At 30.0% G+C, this 21,907-nt stretch overlaps 1 protein-coding gene across 1 annotated transcript in view; it reads left to right on the top strand.

The window, feature by feature from the left end:
• LOC132951831 (octopamine receptor beta-3R-like) overlaps nt 1-21,907 on the top strand; it is a 192,384-nt gene that overhangs the window by 42,389 nt on the left and 128,088 nt on the right. Inside the window, exon 2 of the mRNA XM_061023832.1 lies at nt 10,731-11,784. Coding sequence (XP_060879815.1) covers nt 10,901-11,784 — 884 coding nt within the window. The 5' untranslated portion in view covers nt 10,731-10,900. The remainder of the gene's footprint in view (nt 1-10,730; nt 11,785-21,907) is intronic.

The raw sequence follows: 21,907 nt of genomic DNA, 5'->3' as shown, positions 1-21,907 counted from the left end.
CGCTGAATATGTTTTAGGTACATACCGTGTATAGTGCAACAATTTAACAATTTCATGTCTGTAACAATAAAAAAATGTTTTAACCATTATATGATAACATATCATAAATAAAAGACATTAATGTTAACAATAAATAATAATTGGATAAAAAAATGCATTATATTAAAGTTAAGTATTAATCGACAGTACAATTAATAAATAATAATAGTTTTTATATAATTGGTATACAGATGCATTGCATGAAAAGAATATACATAAATCAAAGAAGCGTGCAGTTATTGAATTATTATTTTTTTAAAGAATCTATTTACTTATATGTTATAAGTTGTATTGACATTATGGATATGGTTTTTACTGTAGATATATAAGTATATGAGTGTACGGTCTTCATGATCATTTACATATTTCGAGCACATTTACCTATATATTGCCTAAAAATTAAAATCAGAGTTTCCAAAATGTAACTCATCCTGTTTTACGGCATCGTATTTGTTTTAGAGGATAAGATAGACTATGTACCTTGGACACTGTAGTGGCCAAAAATTGTGTAAGTTCGTTTGATCCATTTCGAGTGACAAACATTTAGCGCATTCAGTACAAATACAAATCTGACCAACATTTATAATCATATTTTTGTCGTCCAAAATATTTTATGAACTTTCTGTAATTCGTACGGATTGACCATTAGTATTATTAACCAAATTATTATTTATATTAATTTCGAGGATACGACTGGCCAATCCATTATCGTGTTATATAATTATAGTGTTTTCATTTGTTTGAATATTAGGTATCAGCCAATTTTGATTAGATAAATAATTTAATAAAATATCATATACCAACTAGCGATCCAATGTTTTTATTTGGTACGATATTATGTACTTACCTTAATTCAGAAATGTAATAATAAAATATATCATATATGTTATCTTTATGATCATAAATAGTTCATATTTTGATTTATTAGCTCATGCTTAGAGATAATCAAGCATTTATTTTATGCCTGTACCATTTATATTTTATTGCCTACTTCATATACAAAAATATTATTTAAAAATAATATTAAAAAATAAAAATACCTCATATTAGACTCATATTAATGCAGGTTTCTATAAAAAAAAAATGTATTTCCAAATCAAAATAATACAATTTATGTTTTTTTCTGTGAAATTCAAATTTTAATGGTATTTGTTTTAGATTTTGAGTGATGAATGTATTGGTGTTACAGTCGTTGGTTTCACATTTTCTTATTTTCTATGTATTGGGAGGTTTAAGTAAACAATAAATTAATATTACAATAATAACAAATTGGGAAAAACTAAGTAAAATAGCGGTAAAGCGGAAATATTTACAAATCACGAGTTTTGTCAAAATCAATTAAGTTTTTTTGTTAAAATTCAAAAAGCTCTAATAAAAGCTCCTCATATAGTCGTATGTTGTTTTTACAGCAATAATTTAAAAGCACCGAAAACACTAGTGACCATTTTAGTTTATGAATATAGCGTTGAAGTTCAACATTTTAAGATATTAGATTGAATATCTAAAAACGTAACGTAAAATAACCAACAAACATTTAAAAATATTATTTCCAATTTAAATAAAATACAATAATTTCAAAACATTGCACTACAAATATAAACAATTCTGACACTACTTATCTAATCCACACTGATTAGCATCTAAAAACTGCTCAGCTGGAAGAAGCGAAATATTTCTGTAAAATGTTCCATGTTCGCCTTACTTATCAATCAACGTAATTCCTGGTAATCCCCGAAATCGTCTGAAGCGAAAATGATGTAGAGACTTGTTAACTAATAAATAATCATAACAATAATAACAATAATAATAATAATAATAACAAAACAGGATAAGTGTCATCAATGAATGGCACATTCCATCCAGTTATTCAAGTAAAATAATTGAAATTACAATTATATATACTTTTAGTACATGCAAGTGCAGTGGTTTTGTATAGCAAATTAAGAACACTTATTTTTTAATTGTAGTACCTTAGGATTAAAAAATTCATACAAAATTACTCGTAAGTTACCCATTCAAAGTTCAGTCTGTGTTGAAAAAAAAATTACTCGAAGTAAATAAATAATATACAAATTATGAGAGTTTGAAAATGACATTTTGATGTAGGTCATCCGATATTTATACGAAAATAACGATTTTTACTTATTTATTTAAATGAAATTTAAAAATATTCACCGTATAATCATGAAATATTCCACTGTTCCTTCAAATCATTTTATTTCTATATACTTAAAACAATTTTTTTTAAATATTTATAATAATATTAAAATATTTTCAAAAAATATTAAAACAATAATATACAACGCTCTTCAATAGTTGTTTTTAAACCAATTTTAAAATATTAAGAATGCGTATTCTATTTTTTTAAGCACTTAAGCGAAGCCCATTTTTGACTAAAACTCGTCAAAAAAATTTAAACTAACAAGGTTCTTAATATTATGTCTTTAAATATATTAAAAACATCAAAAATACAGAAAATGGAAAAAACATTTTATATGCGTTTCAAGTTCTAATTTTGATGAAATTTAACGAAAATTAATGATTTTTCCTCAAACGATTTTAATTTTGATATAACTCCAAAAAAATGAATCGTAGACACTTAAAACTTTTTGCTATTAGGCATATAGTATAAAATATTTATTAGTTATTTTCTGTACGCTGTGTCATTTTCAAAATATTTATACTAATTTTGAGCTAAATTTATTTCATAAACTTATTCACGTCATTCTTCAGTACTTTGGTATTGACTAACAAATTAATAACAATGATAAATTATACAATATTTAATAATTTAATATACGCTACTAGTTGGTACTTCAGGGGATTAAAAGTAAAAATAGAGAAATAATAAAGAACAGGGGGGAATTATGGAACACCAGTTTTTGAAAAAGTCGATTTTGTATTTTTTTTTTTGCATTGTTATCCAAAAATAAATTATCGTAGGGACTTCAAATATTTACAAAATGTTCAAATTAGTATTAAATGTCTAATGTTGTATTATTTTAATTATAGTTCAACTAATTTTGAGCTATTTTTGGACGTTTGAATTTGTAAACTTTAAAATTTTTTTTTTTTAATTATGCTGCTAATAAATATACTTCGTTTCTAATTCAAAAAGCTTTAAAATATAATATATTTTACAATAGTAGGTTTTTCTTAAGTTTTTTTGACAGAAGTTTAAAAATATAAAATATACAATGTATATTAGTAATCTTTTGAATTACAACAAAATAACTAATATCGATTGAGGAAAAATGGTTATATTACGTTTTAATATCAAACTACGTCAAAATTGGACCTTCTAACTCTAATAAGAAAATAGAAAAAATTGGAAAAATGTATGTTAAACATTTTTCCAAATTTTCCAATTTTTTCTATTTTCTTATTAGAGTTAGTAGGTCCAATTTTGATGTAGTTTGATATTAAAACGTAATATAACCATTTTTCCTCAATCGATATTAGTTATTTTGTTGTAATTCAAAAGGTTACTACCACCGAGTGGGCATAATATTATTAGTATTATACTTAACCATTGATGGTTCTCGGACACCTATCCTTTTTTGATTTTCAATATGATATCGTATTATCGTATTTTACCAAGTCCTTCGGCTGCATTTTTCTTCTTGCTGTCCATATTACGAATATAGGTATACAACAAACCTAAGGAATTGCCATTTTTTTCTCACTCAATTTATTTTTATAATATAATATAATACAAAAGAATAATAATAGTAATAGTAATAAAACGTATTCGGTCGCTCGAGCGGGTAAAGGACGACCGATCAAACACTGAAACACGTGCCGTTTTATTATAATAATGGTCGGCAGTTTCGATTGTTTCGACTCATATACTACGACGACAACTTCGATTTTGAACGACCATCGACGAATTAAAAAACAAAAAAACGTTGGTTCCGTTTTTTTTTAACATTATATATAGATACTGCACCTACGTATATATAGGTACTTGATAATGTCACGTAAAAAACGACTCTAAAATTAACCTTTATCCGTTATTATTATAAATAACATTTTTCGCATTTATGTAGGTACAATAATACTGTGTAGGTATATTATTATATTATATAATATTCTAATGTGCGTTATAACAGTAATAATTGGCGATTATAATAATATAATAGTAGTTCTCGTATTGTAGGACTACGGTGGGCCACCGGTGGATGATAAATAATAATTCATCGTTCTTGGTGTGCACTCGGCCGATGTTGCGAGACGGTCGCTGGACGTGCAAATAATAAAAGCCACAGCGCGTACATAATTTATCGCTGACACATACCGCGCTGGTGTGAATTGAAAATTATTCAGCCGTGATATACTTCGCGACAAATTCTCCGTCGGCTTCCATTGCCAAAATATCGTACGGTTTGGTGAGGGACTACGGAGTAGTCTAAATAAAGTACCGTGACACATTAACCATGACTTTCTATATGTTATTACGTTTATTAATTATACATATTTTCTTCTATTTATACATTTCTGTTCCTCATTCATCGCACGGCGTATATTTTGCATTCAAGTGATTCGCAATCGTGGTGTGTGTGTGTGTGTGTGTGTGTGTGTGTGTGTGTGTGTGTGTGTGTGTGCGTGTAATACTACATTAACATGTAGGAACACTAACAAAACTTAATCCTAACGGCAGTCGTGACTTTTTCAATCAAATATCGTGGAAGTTCAGCGATTTTCACGACAATAATCGGTTTTATAGCAACAGAAAACGACCACTGGGCGTGTGTGAATAGCGTGCGGGTATTCCACCTTATCGAAAACATTGCTCGTATAAGATGGGTGTTCGGTTTTAACACGTAACATATTTAATGTCACAGCAAACAACAATTGCAGCGGTGTTTAATTAATTTTTTATCGTCCTTTTTCCGGGTTTTTATTTTATTATAAAATATAGAATATATGTACTGTAGCAGCTACCGACTGATTGATATCGCAGGAGGCAATAACAATTCAATTCAATTGGATTTTTTTTTTATATTAAAACGATACGTCCCTTTATTCGCGACGACTTTTGATCGACCATTACGTCATTTTTCACGAGAAAATAAAAAAAAATTCAACGTGATGAATACGTCCGCGCGTAATAATAATATTATACATTATTGGTAGGTAACCTACCTACTGCCAACATATACATATTTATTATGATATTGTTGACACTTGCCGCACCGTGTAAGGTATAATATTACTTTTTCGAATATTAATTTGATGAACGCGCATGTATATACGCGTGTTTGATTTACGATAGGAACCACTTCGTGACAGCGTGTCGGTAGCCGATTAAAGTTTCCCACGAGTCACTGCGGCAACGACAGCAGTAGGTATGTGTTTTGGCACTTATTAATGTAACATATTATATGCGTCTCTTGAGGGAATTTACGTAAATTACACCGGCGCGGTTATGTGGGTAATTTTCTTCAGTATAGGTATGACTCTGGCATGTTATAATAATAATAATAATAATAATAATAATAATAATATATAATACTCGCATAGGTATATACAGCGCTTTCGTATATAATATAACTGTATATAAAACACGCACACACACACACACCATATTCTGTATACTATATATTATATATAACACTTTAGATTATTCGGATATCCGAATGAACAACAGACCTCACATGTGAGCAAGTAATAATTTAGTGAGGGTATTATACAGCCGTCGAGAGTAAACGCAATACGAATACAATATTATGTATTCGGTGGTATAACTTTGGCACTAGGACTTTCTCACTTCTCGGTAGATACGAAAGAAACAATCCACTGTAATGTATTATTTTGTAGTGTGAATATTATAATAATGATAATAGGTAGTAGGAGGAAGAAGAATATCATTACGTGTATTTTATGAGATTGCATTCGTACCTATATACCTACGATTCAAACTCAAAACAAAACAATTATATGTGGAATTGCAGGTGCACTAGATAATAATTATTGTAAATTGTAATAAGTTATTGTTTGTTAACAAACAATAATATTATAATAATTACTATGTAAAATCATATTTTCACTCTGATATAATATAAGAATTAAGAACACAATAGGTATTTTAAATGTAATTCATTTTTGATTAAAAAGAAAAAGTCTTATATATCTGGTATAGTAACCGATTCAGCTATCAACTGAATAAGTTATTCTAACTAGAAACGCTTCCATTGTATTATATTTTTATAGTACCTCGAAAATAAAAAAAAAAACTATAACACTAAAACTTATAAAATTTAAATTTTTATGTGAAAATAAGAGATATTATACCTATTTTATATTATATTATACTTTTAAACAATGCAAATAAGGTTATTGGATATGTAATATGCATACGTTCTGAGTATAATATTACAAATAAATAATTGATATTTTGTTTATTTGTTGTATAACTGAATTGGAAATATTAAACGAATTTCGTCTGTTGATTTTACAGTGATAATAAAAAGAGCTGTATTACAGTGGGCGTTATATTAAGACTGAATTTCAAATTATCTTGGCTAATAATAAAAGGATATTAAGCATTCATTCAAGTTTCACAGCACTGCGTGTAAGCCATATTGTACATACATTTTGAGGATTTTAACATTCAAGTATAAAACTGTGAACTGTGTAAGATATTTTCAAAGTAATTATAATAAATTATTAGTGAAACCATCTATACCTATATAATTTTAATAAATATATAAACTAACTTATGACGTATGTATATGTCTTGAACTCTTGAAACCTGCTACAAATTTGAGTCGGTTTCAGTTGCACTGATGTGGTATACCGAAAAACCGTTATACGGTAATAGTTGGTATTGAATCAAAGCTTAATGACAATAGTAATATAGTTATGACATAAGAACAATAATAATGCTATTATAATAATTACCTAAATATTTATAATGTAACTAGCTGACACGGTAATGCTTTGCTACTGCTATATTTTTGTGATTGTTCAACTCCTTTTGGGTAAAACACGCTGTGATAGCAATGTCTTTTCAAGTGTAAATTACATTATATTTTAATTTATAGCCACCCCAACCGGCGTTGTCCGTGAGATTCGCTTGTGATTATGAGAGCAGTGTATTATCAAGTAGGCAATCTACCTGTAGATCGTGGAACCCACGTGGTGCGTAGGTACGTGAGTGTATAATTTAACTCTAAAGTATCAAAAAATGCAAAAAAATGTTTCCACCGAAACCATGATTCGAACTCGATTCATTCTGTACTAAAATGCACAGGCTAATACAAATTATGGTTAAAATCAATAGCAACCGTTAATAGACAAAAATGTCCATCTTCAAAATCCTTGTTTGAGAACCCCCCCGGGTAAGACCTCTTTTTTACATTTTTTTGCGACTAAATGTAACCTATCTTTTTCCCTCAGGTCTTATCTCTGTACCAATCAGATTAGGTTTAGGAATGCATAAAGGACATAGAAACAACTTTTGTTATTTTATATGTATAGATAAATGCAAGGATTTCGGCAAAAACGAAGTAAACTTACTGTATAGCTAATAGTAAAATAAATAACTGAAATATAAATATAAATATATGATAAAATGTGATAAGTAATAATAAAGGATCGCAGAGCATCTTTGCTCAGAATCGTTTTTCGTATGCAATTATTTATAATTTAATTTAATTAATTTAAGACAAACATTACATTGACTTACTCAATGGTGAAGTACACTCGATGACTACTATACTGTAGCATAGCGGTTACTTCTCCCCTGTTTTTTTTTTTTTTAATTTGTCAAGAATAAAAGTTATTGAATTTGCATGTAGTTAGTTAATAATATCGATCAGTTATTTCTGTTATACGCTGTTAAGGCAAGCAAATTGATTGAATTTTAATTTTCTCGTATCTGAAATATTATTATCGTCTTCTCATAATTATTTTAATCTCACATAATTTATGATAAATTTTAATTCTATATTGACAAATGATTAGTTTTTCAATCAATTTCATGTAATTTATTTATTTTTTAGTTCTGTGATATTATTATTCATATTTTTTTTTGTTATTAGTTGTATTATTATTTATTTGTATTACTATGGATACAACTGATGTGTTTTTGATTCATTAATCATTAAATCTATTCAACGATCATTTGATGTATGATATTATACATAATACATTCTATCAGATATGTACCTCTTTAGTTGATGACCTGTCAACGTCAAATAAAAATAAATGAGAATTTATAATATTATTTACTTAAACATAGGATATATACCATCCTTTACTCTTTAGTTCATCCAACGCATGTTTATTTAGTAGGATCATTATAATCAAAATATATAGATTAGATTGTATACTCGGAACGTTAAATGCTTTATAGCTTTATAGGTACTCAAATATATATACTTATAATTATTGCATTTAGGATATAGGTAGTCAATATTTTATTAATGGACCTAATAATTCCTTTGTTTAAAACTATCGGCAGTCCACAATAAACAGTCTTATAGGTAATAAAATTCCTTGTAATTTCGAATAATGTCTGCTTTCCGAACCTTTTATAGATCCAATCACCCACGCTCTTACATCAAAGTAAATTCATCTGTATATATCTATTTATAAATATCTAAAACGCATAATCAACAGTACGACTTGTACATGACCGTATCTGCACAGTCCTGTATTTCGTATAAGTCCGTGTCTTAATACAACATTCAAATATTCAAAGTTTATATTATAATATATGTGTGTTTTTTTAATATTACAATCACTTTTCCATAAACTATTTTGTATAGATGACTTGTGGTGGGTAAAAATAATAGTACCTATTGAAACCCATTATAATCTTACTCAAATTCAATCTATATATACCTAATTGTAAAAAATACTTTATAATACTAAATAATTATTTCCCATACGTATAGTAATATCACAAAATTGACTTAGTATTTCAGATTTGAGACCAAACTATTGGTTTATTTTGGTTGAGTACTTTTTGGAATAACCTAAAAGCTAAAAGAAACGGTAGACGCCATGATTTAATTTTAAGATTAGTCGAATTTCCCGGTAGTTTTCGAGTAAACTGCACGAAAAACCAAAAACATTACGTAAACCAAATGGATCCGATATATCTGAATCCAGTTTCCCACGGAATGTTTTCCGTGAATACAATTGTTATGGCGCCCACGTCAAAAATAATAATAATTCACCACTATCCCTCGCCGATATGATCAAAACTTAGCTAGGGATACTATGATCAAAACTGCAAGAGACCATACAGTGCCTTACAGCATAATATTTAAAATGCATCGGCCGGACAGATTTCATTTATTCCACGACAAAAATGTAATTATCTTGTTTGAACAAAATTTTTCTCTGGTGTCAGAAACAACAGTTTCAAACTAACACACACTATTTACCCAAGAATCACGGAACCACAATTCGCCATGACAATAATCACAAGACTTCGCTCTGGTATTTCGCTCTTGTTCCAATTAGTACCTAGTCTAGTTATAATAATTGTGATCTCAGAACTACACAGCTGCCGCCACAAGCCGGCCTGTACCCGTATTAATTTTACTTAAGTGCTCACGTGGTAAAATAGAGTCACTGACATATTATTACATTTAGTGTTCAACAGCACGTGGGTTATACCTACGTCACGACGCGTATAATATAATAATTATTATAGTCGTATAGTTATAATAAATTACCCAAAGCTCGTCCGATTTTATTTCTATTTTAATCTCAATCCGAGAAAACGTACATTAACTTAGGCAGGTACAAATGAAATATTGTTAGGACACATACGATAAAATATATAACAATATCATACTACATAGACGATCACTATCCTCCGTTGTTTTAAAGTCGTAAAAACATAAAATTACAAAAGAGATATCTATTATTACGATGGTCTGAACATACGTAACGACGACTTGTATTCGTGGTACCATCGACGGACGTGGCCATTTTCGAACGTTTTATTTCATTGATTTAATAATTGAATTAGGTACGTGTTTTACCAACATTTTTATTGGTAGAAATCTCCAATATATTATATGATTTACGAGTTAAGTGTACCAGCAACTTAAATAAATGTAACCCGGTATAGCTTAAGTATCGTACAGACCGATATCTGCGGTTTTCTTTGGAACTGAACGACATAAAAGTCAGTCTGAATTTTCATAATAAAAGCCCCCAAAATCCCCCAATAGGTACTCATATTAGTAGAGTTTCGACAGAGTACAACTGATGAAAACTAAAATATAAGAAATGATTTTATTTTTAAAATAGCCAATGTCGTATTTACATATTGTTAAAAACTGAGACATTAAACTCATTCGTTTTATTTAAAACACGTGCATAACAGAAGGCAATTGCGATTTCAGCTTCAAAAAAGGGTGGTAGGTCTATAACAATAATTGTAGACCAGGGCTTGAAACCGAAAATATTTTTTCAATTTCAATTTTGGTTTCGGTTATCAGTATTTATTTTTTTTGATTTTGTTTTTGGCTTTGGTATCGATTTTGAGTTTTTACAGTTTTCACCGGTATTAAAAACCGGTATCCAGTATATGTCTCAAGCTCTGGTATAAGTAATATGTTTGCATTCTCCCCGTTGGACGAGAGAACGACGTGTAGTCTGACACGAAAATAATAATACCTATTTATTTATTATCGTTTGTTATAACGTTGCGTTTCGTGTTTCAGAAGCGGAAGGGCACCACCAACCGCGTGCAACGGTCAACGCCCACAACGCGGAGCAAGACCACCCGCACCACCCGCAGCACCGGCAACAACACGACCGGCCGGAATAGCACCCACCGGCGGGAAAACCACCACGCACGATGTGACCGCCGTTCGGGGGGCGGACGGCCACCATGGACCCGCAGATGTGGTGGTACGACACGGGATTTGTACCAGGTGGTGTGCAGATAGCTGCAGTTGTCGGTAACGGCACGTGCGGCGGAGGCGTCGGCGGCGGTGTCGGTGTCGACGGTGACGGCGGCGGCGGCAACAACAATAGCAGCGGCGGCGTCGGCACAGTAGCGGCCGGTGCAGTCGGTTGCGCAATCGGACCGGACAACAAGACGACGCACACGGTGGCCGGAGACGGGACGGCCGCTATCGGCGGCGGTGGCGGCGACCTCGTCGGCGGCGGCGGGACGGCGGAAGATGTGGCCGCTGCCGTGGGCCCGGTGCTCGTCATCAAGACGGTGGCCATGTGCTCGATAATATTGTGCGCGGTGCTGGGCAACGCTCTGGTGGTGATCAGCGTGGTGCGGCACCGGAAGCTCCGCATACTCACCAACTACTACGTCGTGTCGCTGGCGTTCGCCGACTTCTTGGTGGCGCTGTGCGCCATGTCGTTCAACGCCAGCGTCGAGATCACCGGCAAGTGGATGTTCGGGTACGTCATGTGCGACGTCTGGAACAGCCTGGACGTGTACTTCTCCACCGCGTCCATACTGCACCTGTGCTGCATAAGCGTGGACCGGTACTACGCCATCGTCAGCCCGCTGCAGTACCCGATCACCATGACGCAGCGGACCGTTCTGTACATGCTGCTCAACGTGTGGACGCTACCGGCGCTCATATCGTTCCTTCCGATATTCTTCGGTTGGTACACGACCGCCGAGCACCAGGCGTTCCGCCGCAAGAACCCCATGTCGTGTGTTTTCGTCGTCAACCGATACTACGCGATCATATCGTCGTCTGTCTCGTTTTGGATACCCGGCGTCGTCATGATCGTCATGTACTACAGGTACTTACGCGAATTATTGTTATTATATTGTTGTAGTTGTCGCGAATTGAACACTCGGTATCAGCGGTAAGAAAAAACGGTCGTTTCGAGAATGACGTCAGAAACAGGATCATGTGGTTGAGAGGTGGAGAGGAACTTTGGATATTTTTTGTAACGGGAAATTCCATTGAGATTAAAAGTTCAATATTATAATGTAGTAGTGGAGCCAATTACAACGAGTATGGATCGAGATGTTGTGCGGTGAACAATACATACTAACTACACGGGGTGAGTGTATAGCAGCATAGGCACAAAAAGCGTTTAAGATTTGGGGGAAGGGTTAAAGCCCCACTAAAATGATATTGAATAGGCTTAAAAAAATGTGGAAATTATTTGCCTCTGTGAAGCAGAGATCACAATGATATGACGTATGGAGTGAATCTGGAGGATAGAATAAGAAATTAAATCATTAGGGGTAGAAGTGGCACCGACTTGTAGACAAAACGAGGGATAATAGGTTGAGATATTGTTCGTTTATGTTATGGGAAGAGGAAACTCGGACATGGTGCAGAGGGAGGCTATGGAAATGAACGTAGAAAGGTAGAAAGGATGACCGAAGAATTTCCGGAGAGACAGAATAGAGTATGACACTAAAATATAGCAGCTGTGAGTAAAAGTGGGGTGGTGGACATCTCTATAGAGGTGTAGAGCAAGGGAAGGTATGTAGTTACAGAGACCGAAGCGCGAAGAAAAAAATAACAACCAGAATATTATAATATGTTTACTGGTTGGACATATTATTTTGTATTGTTTTTTTTTTCTATTCAAGGTACAAAAACTACTTTCGCACAACGGAGATCGAATAAATTGCTACTTCGATACTTTACGATGTAACATGATAATATTAATAATATTGAATAAACATAATTATTTAGATCAGCGATGTGTCGTGTATGTGTGTTTTAAAAAACGTAGGTACACATACGGGCACTTATATGCAATATTTTGATGTTATTCGACCTAAAAATCATCCAGAATATTCAGCACACATTCGCAAAAAGTGCAATAGGTACCTACGTATATTTTGGTTAGGTAATAAATCATATTTAAGAAGAAAATCATTAATTTACACAAGCATTAGATACTAAAGGAAACAGATACAAAACAAAGTACAACAACACAAACTGCAGAACAAAGACGTGATAACAGCATCGACGCAAAAGAGATAGATGAACAAATACAAATCTTGGCAAAATTATATCACAAAAGAAACGAGTAACAATAAACAAAATGGAAACTGAAAAGAAATTAAACAGTTTAAAGTTTTATGAAAATATATAAAATTGAACATATTTCAATGGAAATTAAATCAATTCACTATATATGTGTATCAGTCTCTATTTGCAATACATAAGGTATATGCTCTAGAGTATATATATTTAGGTTTATTTAGGTAGTTGATTATATATGTTTTCCACGCATTTATTTCGTTATTTTGTTTACACAATTATTATGTATACCTAGGATATAACGACAATAATAGTGATATTCCTAATTTAAAAATGATGTGTGCGCTTTTTTTCGGGCCAGCGGAATAACTAGAGTTTTGTATACTATATTTACAGAATAAAACTATCTTTGAACTATTATTTTTAATCAATTCCAAGAAAATTTAGAGTAAAAAACGATGAAACGATTAAATTTGATTTAACTAAATAATAGTTAGAAAAAATTAGTCGGATGAAATGCTGAATGGACTACAGTGAAGATATGTGTGTATGTTGTTAAATAAATAAATGATAAAGATTGAACTTGGTGCCACTCAATAATTTCAATATTAGTATATTCTATATACATAATTCAAGTCTGATCATCATAATTAGTAGAGGTGGTTTAAATTTTTCATTTTAAATTCAAATTGTTAAAATTATATCTGAATCTTTAGAAATTAAAGAATAAAAAATAATTAATACCCACGAAGAATAGTTCGGTAGTATAATAATGCTGGTGTTACCATACTTATTATACTATTGTTCTATTGCTTTTTTAAAATGATATACCTTAAACGTGACTATTTCTATATACATATTTTTCAATACAACTAACTATATTTTGCTAATCATGAATTCAGAAAATAATAACAGTGAACGCAGAAATATTATTACGATTTTAAATATCGTAAAATATCGTAAACCTAATATGATAACACGGTTGAAAATTGTTCATATTTTCCAAATGCACTAAATATTTGCAGCAAAATAAGAATTAGTATGCATTTTACATGATTTCCGTTTACATAACAAACCTATCAACAACAAATTTGTTCCCGTCGATGATTTTTGTTTGAAATTTTTTTATATAATTTGGATTGACTTTAAACTAACCGACTTACAAAGTATGGTGAGGTATTACTTTTTTACCTACGCTTTAAGTTCAAACAATAACTACCACCTCTACAATTTTATTTTATATTTATGGCGGAGAAAAAACGACCATATAGACTGAAAATTTTTTTTACAAACATTCAAGTAGAGTGTGTTTTGGACAACGTACTAGCAACGATACTAACAACAGTATCACTAACAGGATCTCTGGGACTCAAATATTTTGTTTGTTTATATTAAAAATATAATATAGTTTATAATATTATGTATAATATACTATAATATACATAATACGTCATGTATTATAAATCAGTCAATCTTGTAGACATTAACATAATTCCTATAATAGGATATTATAATAAATTTCAATTTAAAAATGAACAGTAAGATAATATTTACAAATCAAACTCAAAGATCGAATGTATCTTGACGACATAATAATATACCATTATGCCCGTTGACAATAGTGTTGTATTGTATTATTTGTATATTCATATTAATATGTACATATACTATTTGTACAAGCTATTGTATTTACATTTTTACGATTACTTACGATATTATATTGGGATTAATATGTTTCTTCGAATTTTCTTCGACAATTGACATTAGATTCGAAGTCTGCTACCGATCCTCAAGTACAAATAACAATATGTGTTTATAAACATGGATTGCGTGCAAATGCACTCAATGCAATACACGGACCATTGTACTTAATATTACAGCCTGCAGCATAATCGGCGTAATATAAATCATTTCTACGGTTGATATCGATGCAATTATAACTGCGATACCTACGTGATTGCCTCTTTTTTGTATTTCTATAATCTCTCGTTCTAATTGGCAGAGCATCCTTCAGTATGAATTGAAAGTTAAATGTAGCTTTGCATAATATATTGACATGGCATATTTAGCAGAGCGTTTACTATTGATCAGTGGTTTAGACTAAATTGTTTTCGGAATAACATTTTCGGTAAAACAAAGTGGCTTTACAAACGCACTAAACCTCGTACAAATAATAATAATACGTCATCCCGTAATCGTATTACAAACATAACGGCCAAGCCCACGTGAGCTATTTAATCATAAACTATTTTGTAATCAACTACTGAAACAATCCGAATAATTAAATGTGTGCGCGTAACGAATATCATAACAATATATTGTTATAAGATTTAATATAAACACATGATTCGAGAATATATTGATATACGTAAAACGGAATACTATCGTAATTTAAAAGAAATTTCTACCTAGTATTTTATTTTATTTGTCACTTGTTCAGTTTTTCGATAAACAAAGTTTTTTTCCATCAATTCTCAAGTTGTTATCATCAAATACGAAGTAACTCCAGTAGGTTAGGTATTTCAAGCGGCCATGGTAGGTGCGTAGAATTTTAGTTGAGCTTCTGAATAACCTATAAGAGTGATGAGAATAGCGTTGAAACATACAGTCTTCAGGATCAAAAACGAACTAATAGACATAATGTCTCCCCGATTATGTAGGTAAACTGTAAAAATGAATAGTGACCAACTGGCTCATAGCGTCTATAATGGAGTTTTAACACTGGTCCAATCCAATACGGTACCGGAATAGAAGATTCACAAATGATTCAATCAAACGTGCCACACCACGTGCTCAAATCACTCAACTATAGTACCATAACTTTGTTGCTTTAGGCCTGGGAATTAGAAATGCTTTCAGTTTCGTTACGGATAACCTCACGTTATGATAGTTCTGCACTCTCTAAACGCACCAAGTTACCCTCTCATATCATTGTTGAAATTTATTCTACAATTGAACTATGACCAACAACGAATGCAGTGGAACAGCTAATGGAATATTCAAAGTCTCAGTTCTTTTTAGGATCCCATGTAGTTGTGTTGTCGGTCAACAGTTAGAAGCTCTTTTTATATTGTAAAATTGTATTTTGTGAAGATCTACGACTTCAACCGTATGTTGTCGTTGTGTATTCCAATAAACTACCTATGCATGTTTGTGTATTACCAGTTACCTACAGTATTAGCCATGGTAAATAGTCATGGAGGGACTATTTAGACCAAAAAAAAAAGATAATTAGGGCAGTGAATAAAAAAAGTGAGTAAAAAAACTAAACAAAAATCGAAATAATAACGTGATTAACGTAATTGCTACTTTTAACTTTTAAGGTATTATCACTTTCAAACAAATTTTTCCTGTAATCATTTTTATCAAAAAATGAAAACTACGTAATAATGTTAAATACTGATGAATAAATGTGTTTCTAATGTAAAATGGTTTACCCAAAAATTAAATTATATTTTAAAAATACTTGACATCGGATTGTATAATTTCTGTACTGCTTATCTAAAGTTATACTTATTGGCTAAGTTCTTATGTTCTATGTAACCATTTATTCGAATTGATTAATTTATATATAAATATATTTTCTTAAATGGCTTCCACTAAAATGTAATTCAGTCAATAAATTCTAAAATCTACTTCACAGTAGACCACATCGAAAAGACGAAAACACATAATATATTTCAAAAGATTGATTCGTCGTTAATTGTCTAAGGCATACACTTATTGTGTATTGTAAAAATATTACTTAAACATCATCATTATTGGATTTAATATAATATTTTATGTTTAATACCAGAACATTTTTCAATTGATTTAAAAGAAAAAAACTGGAGATGTCTCTTGACTGTATGTAGGTTTTGAGTGTACCTCATGACGCAAGTAAGTCATTGTAATACATAATAATATGTTAAATTTGAATTTAATAATAAATCATTACATACAAACAACGATACTGAGTCGTCGTTGTATAATTTACATATATATTTTTTTTTAGTAGTACAGTACACCAAACTTATTTTTATCAAATACATCAAATATGCTAAAGTATTATTAAATAAGTATGATTCGTATTAATGTATAACCATTCCGATGTAAAATATAGAAATGTGATAAGGTCCATGTGTATCATAGTAGATTAAGATTAGTCCTAATATTTTTAAAATATCATTGTGTGTAAAAAACAAAAATATACATAAATAATGTAAAAAATGTTTTAAGTCCCAAAAGTTAATATTTTTTTTAATTATAACTGAATAAATAAATTTAACACAAAAGCATAATAAATAAATATAGGTGGAACATTTTTTTAACGAGTCATAAAATGAATAACTAAATATGTACTACCCTATTCAAAGTAGAATTTGTAAGTAAGAGTAACTAGATTTGAATAACTTTTCAGACATAATAATTTTTTAAGCTGCAATATACATTTTACCATAAATATATGTTTTTACTGTGGGTCTGAAAATAATAATATACCATTTATTATAAAGGTTTATGTATAATATATATAATTAGCTGCTAATAATTTATAAATATTAAATAATATTCGAATTCTAAATGCCAAGGATAAAATGCATATTTTTTTTATCCACGAATATATTTTTCTTTAGATTGGCTTAACAAACATCGATTTTTAAATAAAGTCAATAAGGTGATATTATTTAGACGATGAACTCCAATTTAATGTTAAGTATAGACTATTTTCTCTACTCGACCCAACATAGTTTTTAAAATACCTAGATAAAATTTATTTGTTCAAATATAATTGTCAGACATAACAAAAAAGGTTAATTGTTTTTGATAAAATGTATTTTTCTGTAAAATATGTGTCTTACATATTATACATAATAGTGTTTTTTTACCCAGGTTTTAAGTACGGTGGAATAATTATTTTATATAAACTATTTAACATTAATTGTATGTTTTTGTTTCATTTAAATCTGCCACTGTTAAGCCTAAGTATATGATGTACATGTAACAATAAACCTAAGATTAATAAAAACATTTACAAGGGATAAAAAATATTCATGACGATTTTGTAAATCAATAATTATGTGGGTGTGTTATTTAAATTTTTTACAAGGTATATTGAAATTTACACATTTTCATAACTATAACGGATTATGTTTGATAACTTCAAACGCATGTAAAAAAAATTGTGGCATTTAATTTTTGATATTTTTTTATGAGAAATCTTGTATTAAATCTTTAAACATTTTGTCAACACATATTATATCAAAAAAAAATTCTCAAATTAGAAATAAATTAACTAGAAACTAGAATAGTCTAAAAATTATATAATTATTTCTAGAAAAACTAAATATAAATCTTTGGCAAAAATATAATGTACATAACTATATATTATCTTCGATTATTTATTTTTTAATTATAAAAGAGAAACAAAATCGTACTGATGCTGCGTAAAAATTTAAATTGTTATTAATAATTATTTCGAAAAGTACTGGGAATTTTCTACTTTTTTGTACCAATTAGATCTAATTAAGAATAAGAAGTTTTTCATGAAATATTAATTTTGTAATGCTCTAAATGTGATGACAGACTTAAAAAAATACACACACGTCATTGTGTAACCAATACAATTTGACCATTCAGAATCTAAATTTCACATAGGTATCTAATTCTTCTGCTTCCCATCTTCACCATTTTTCTATCTTTCCGCATACGTAGTTACATTTTTCAGGCTAACTTAAATTTTGGTTGTTTTTATTTCGAAATAAATTTTTTACATGAAATAAAATAATATGCAATTTTATAGGAGGATTCATCATTATGAGGTAGTGTAACATGTTTTTATTTTCGTAATTCAATTTAAGTACACTATTTTTTAAATGCCAATTGGCGTTAATTATTCAAAATAAATAAATAAATTCTTCATGCCTTTACATTCACTTATTATAATAATATTGTAACAGATCGTGGAAGATAAAATTTTAGATTAAAGAAAAATCTGAATTGTACAAAAGTTTTTAATAACTCGCGTTATTATAGTGTTTTAAACAAAACTTTACTTGGTATAATTCACAATGTGATTAAATGTTGCTTTTGATAAATATAATTAAATTTCGTATAACAATAATATTATGATATTAATATTTACTATTATTGTTAAAATGTTAACGAATGGTTTTGAAATGAAATAATTCGTAATATAAACATGTTGTGTTTTGTCTCAAATAAGACGTATACTACATATACTAAGACGTATGGATAGGTACAACATGACGTTTAATATTATTTAAAATATTTTATTTTTTAAATCAGAAACATTTGGCTTAAGATTTAAAATAAAATAGTAATTGCAGTTAGGTATAACTCTACTAAAGCAGGATGACATTCAAATAAATAATAATATAATAATATAATAATAGCTTAAAGCCATGATCGGCCGGCATGCTCATCACGTTTACCTAATGTTGATTAAAATATGTTAGTATTATGAATTGATGATATTTTATAATGATAATATTATATAGGCACTTATAACGCGCTGTTTTGACAGTCGATGGGGGATGCGATTTATAAAAACAAAAAAAGCTGTATGTGTGCATTCGTATTCGTTGAGCAATATTAATATTAGAATAATAGGTGAAATTTATCGTACCATTATTTCGTCAAAACAATTGTGGAAAAAGAGGGAAATAAATTCAAGAGTTCGGCTGTGGCAACGACGGACGGACGATCGTGATAATGACAGTTCCGGCCATTGCGCTGCGTGTGAGCTGTTGCCGTTGAGATGTTTGAAGTTGAAGTGTACCCATTTCCTTTTTACATTTTTTTTATGCCATAAAGAGCCATAGAGTGGTACCCTCGCCATTGCTGTCATCGTTTAAAAACATGACCAAACTACGTGCAAAGGTTTGATATAGGTGGAAATGTCACAGGTTTTAATTATACACAGTAAAATACTTAAACATTTGACCAACATTCAAAACCTGATTGTCGTCTACCTCCAATAAAATATAAACTGTTACAATATATCTAGCTCTGTATACAATTTTATAAAAGTAAAATGCGTTTTTTCATACGACATTAAATATTTTTGGTACGTCACAGGTGGAAATGTCATAAATATATAATATAATATAAAATATAAAAGTCATCGTTGCAGATTCTCCATTTTTCTTCAGACAATTTACCGCCATTTTTCTCTTTATTATAGTTGGTTCATACAATTAACAAACTATAAAACTTTAGATCACGTCTTGTATATAGACTTATTACCCAAGTGTTTCAAATTTTTATAGAGTGTTTTATTGGATTAAGCTCTCTATACTTACTTTACTCTATTCGTAAAAAAAAGCTGAAAGACGTAAAAACGAAAACGACAACGAAGATAAAGTTGGAGAATCTTGATGATCATTTTACTCGTAAAAGTAAAAAAATAACTGTTTGGTTTTTATTATTTCGGAAAATTCAATATGTGTTACATTCCTTTCCTTTTCTATACATGATAATATTTAGTGTATTTATCACTTGACGAACTCGCCTGTTTCGTAAATGAACCAATTTCATTTCCAAAGTGATTTTTCACCATAAAATAATGTGTCACCATATTTGAGTTATTTTATTCAAAGTAATATAAATAAAAGACTATTATGGCATTTTTTCAGTAACAGATATAATCAATTTAAAAAAAGCTTATTCTTTTCATTGTAAACTAACGTTGGTTAAATAGACCTGTTTCTAAAAATGGTGAAATATGAAACTCATTATTTTCTTACTCGTGGGTATTTCATCTTTATGGATATTAACCTTTAATGCAAGTTTATTTCAACCGGTAAAATGCATAAATTATTTTAATCACTCATTATCTATTTTAAGCTTCATATACTATCTGCTTTTAACTGATAATTTAAAATATATACGTATATATCAATTATATAAAATATATTCAACATTTTAGTTTTTGACAAAAAATTATAAATTCCTACCTCATGAGGGACATTTTTTTATTGAAAAAAAAAATACTTAATTACGCAATTTAATAAACAGTAACCATATATACATTATACATAGTACTTGTATTTTTAAATATAAAAAACGGTGAAAACTAACACATACTCATGAGCCGTGACCCAAAAAAATAAATATGCATGTAAATGGGAAAAATTGAGTTGTAAAGTACGTGATACGAGCACTGACCAGACAGTTTTGATATTGTACGTCGTTTTCAAAAATTATAACTTATCAATATTTGATGTGAGAACTTGGCCGTAGGGGGTATAATAATTATAAAATATAATATCGAAGATGCATCTGAATTAGATTAAGTTTTCTTTCGATAATTATAAATAGTTTAGCTTATGTTTCTCTTGTATATATTGCGCTTAAGCTAAGATTGTTATTTTTATGGATTGATAAAATAACGAAAGGAAAGAAACCATAATAATTAATGCGAAAATAATTAAATATTATAAAAATAATACGATACAAAATACGTTGAATGTGATATGCATTTTAAAAGGTTTTAAACAGAAATGCGGAAACAAGACGTTCTGTCTGGACAAAAATGTGAAACTTTAGACCATGTTCGTTTTATCGGGTGTCATTGAAGAATGAGGATAAAGCTAAAAATAATATTTACCCTCGAGTACAGTTTATAATGAAACTCTTGATAATATTTATGCGATGTTTTAGATTATGTGATTGAAAAATACGTTAGCAATTTTTCAATTTCCCGAAAATGTTTTACTCTTTATTTAAATTTTGCGCATGCAACATGAATCACAATGAAGCGCCCAGAGTTATAATCTTAGGAAATTTCGTTCATTTCATATAATCCCGTGGAACGCACACGTAAAATAAGATAATACTAGTACACGAGCAACGAGCTTCCTTATAAACCTAATAGGTGTAATAAACGTATTATATATTTTATATTTTTTCCAAAA

This window comes from Metopolophium dirhodum, chromosome 9 (assembly GCF_019925205.1).
Source record: "Metopolophium dirhodum isolate CAU chromosome 9, ASM1992520v1, whole genome shotgun sequence".
In the NCBI taxonomy this organism is placed as follows: Eukaryota; Metazoa; Arthropoda; class Insecta; order Hemiptera; family Aphididae; genus Metopolophium; species Metopolophium dirhodum.
The sequence above is the reverse complement of the archived record's forward strand: the minus strand, read 5'-3'. Positions and strand labels throughout refer to the sequence as shown.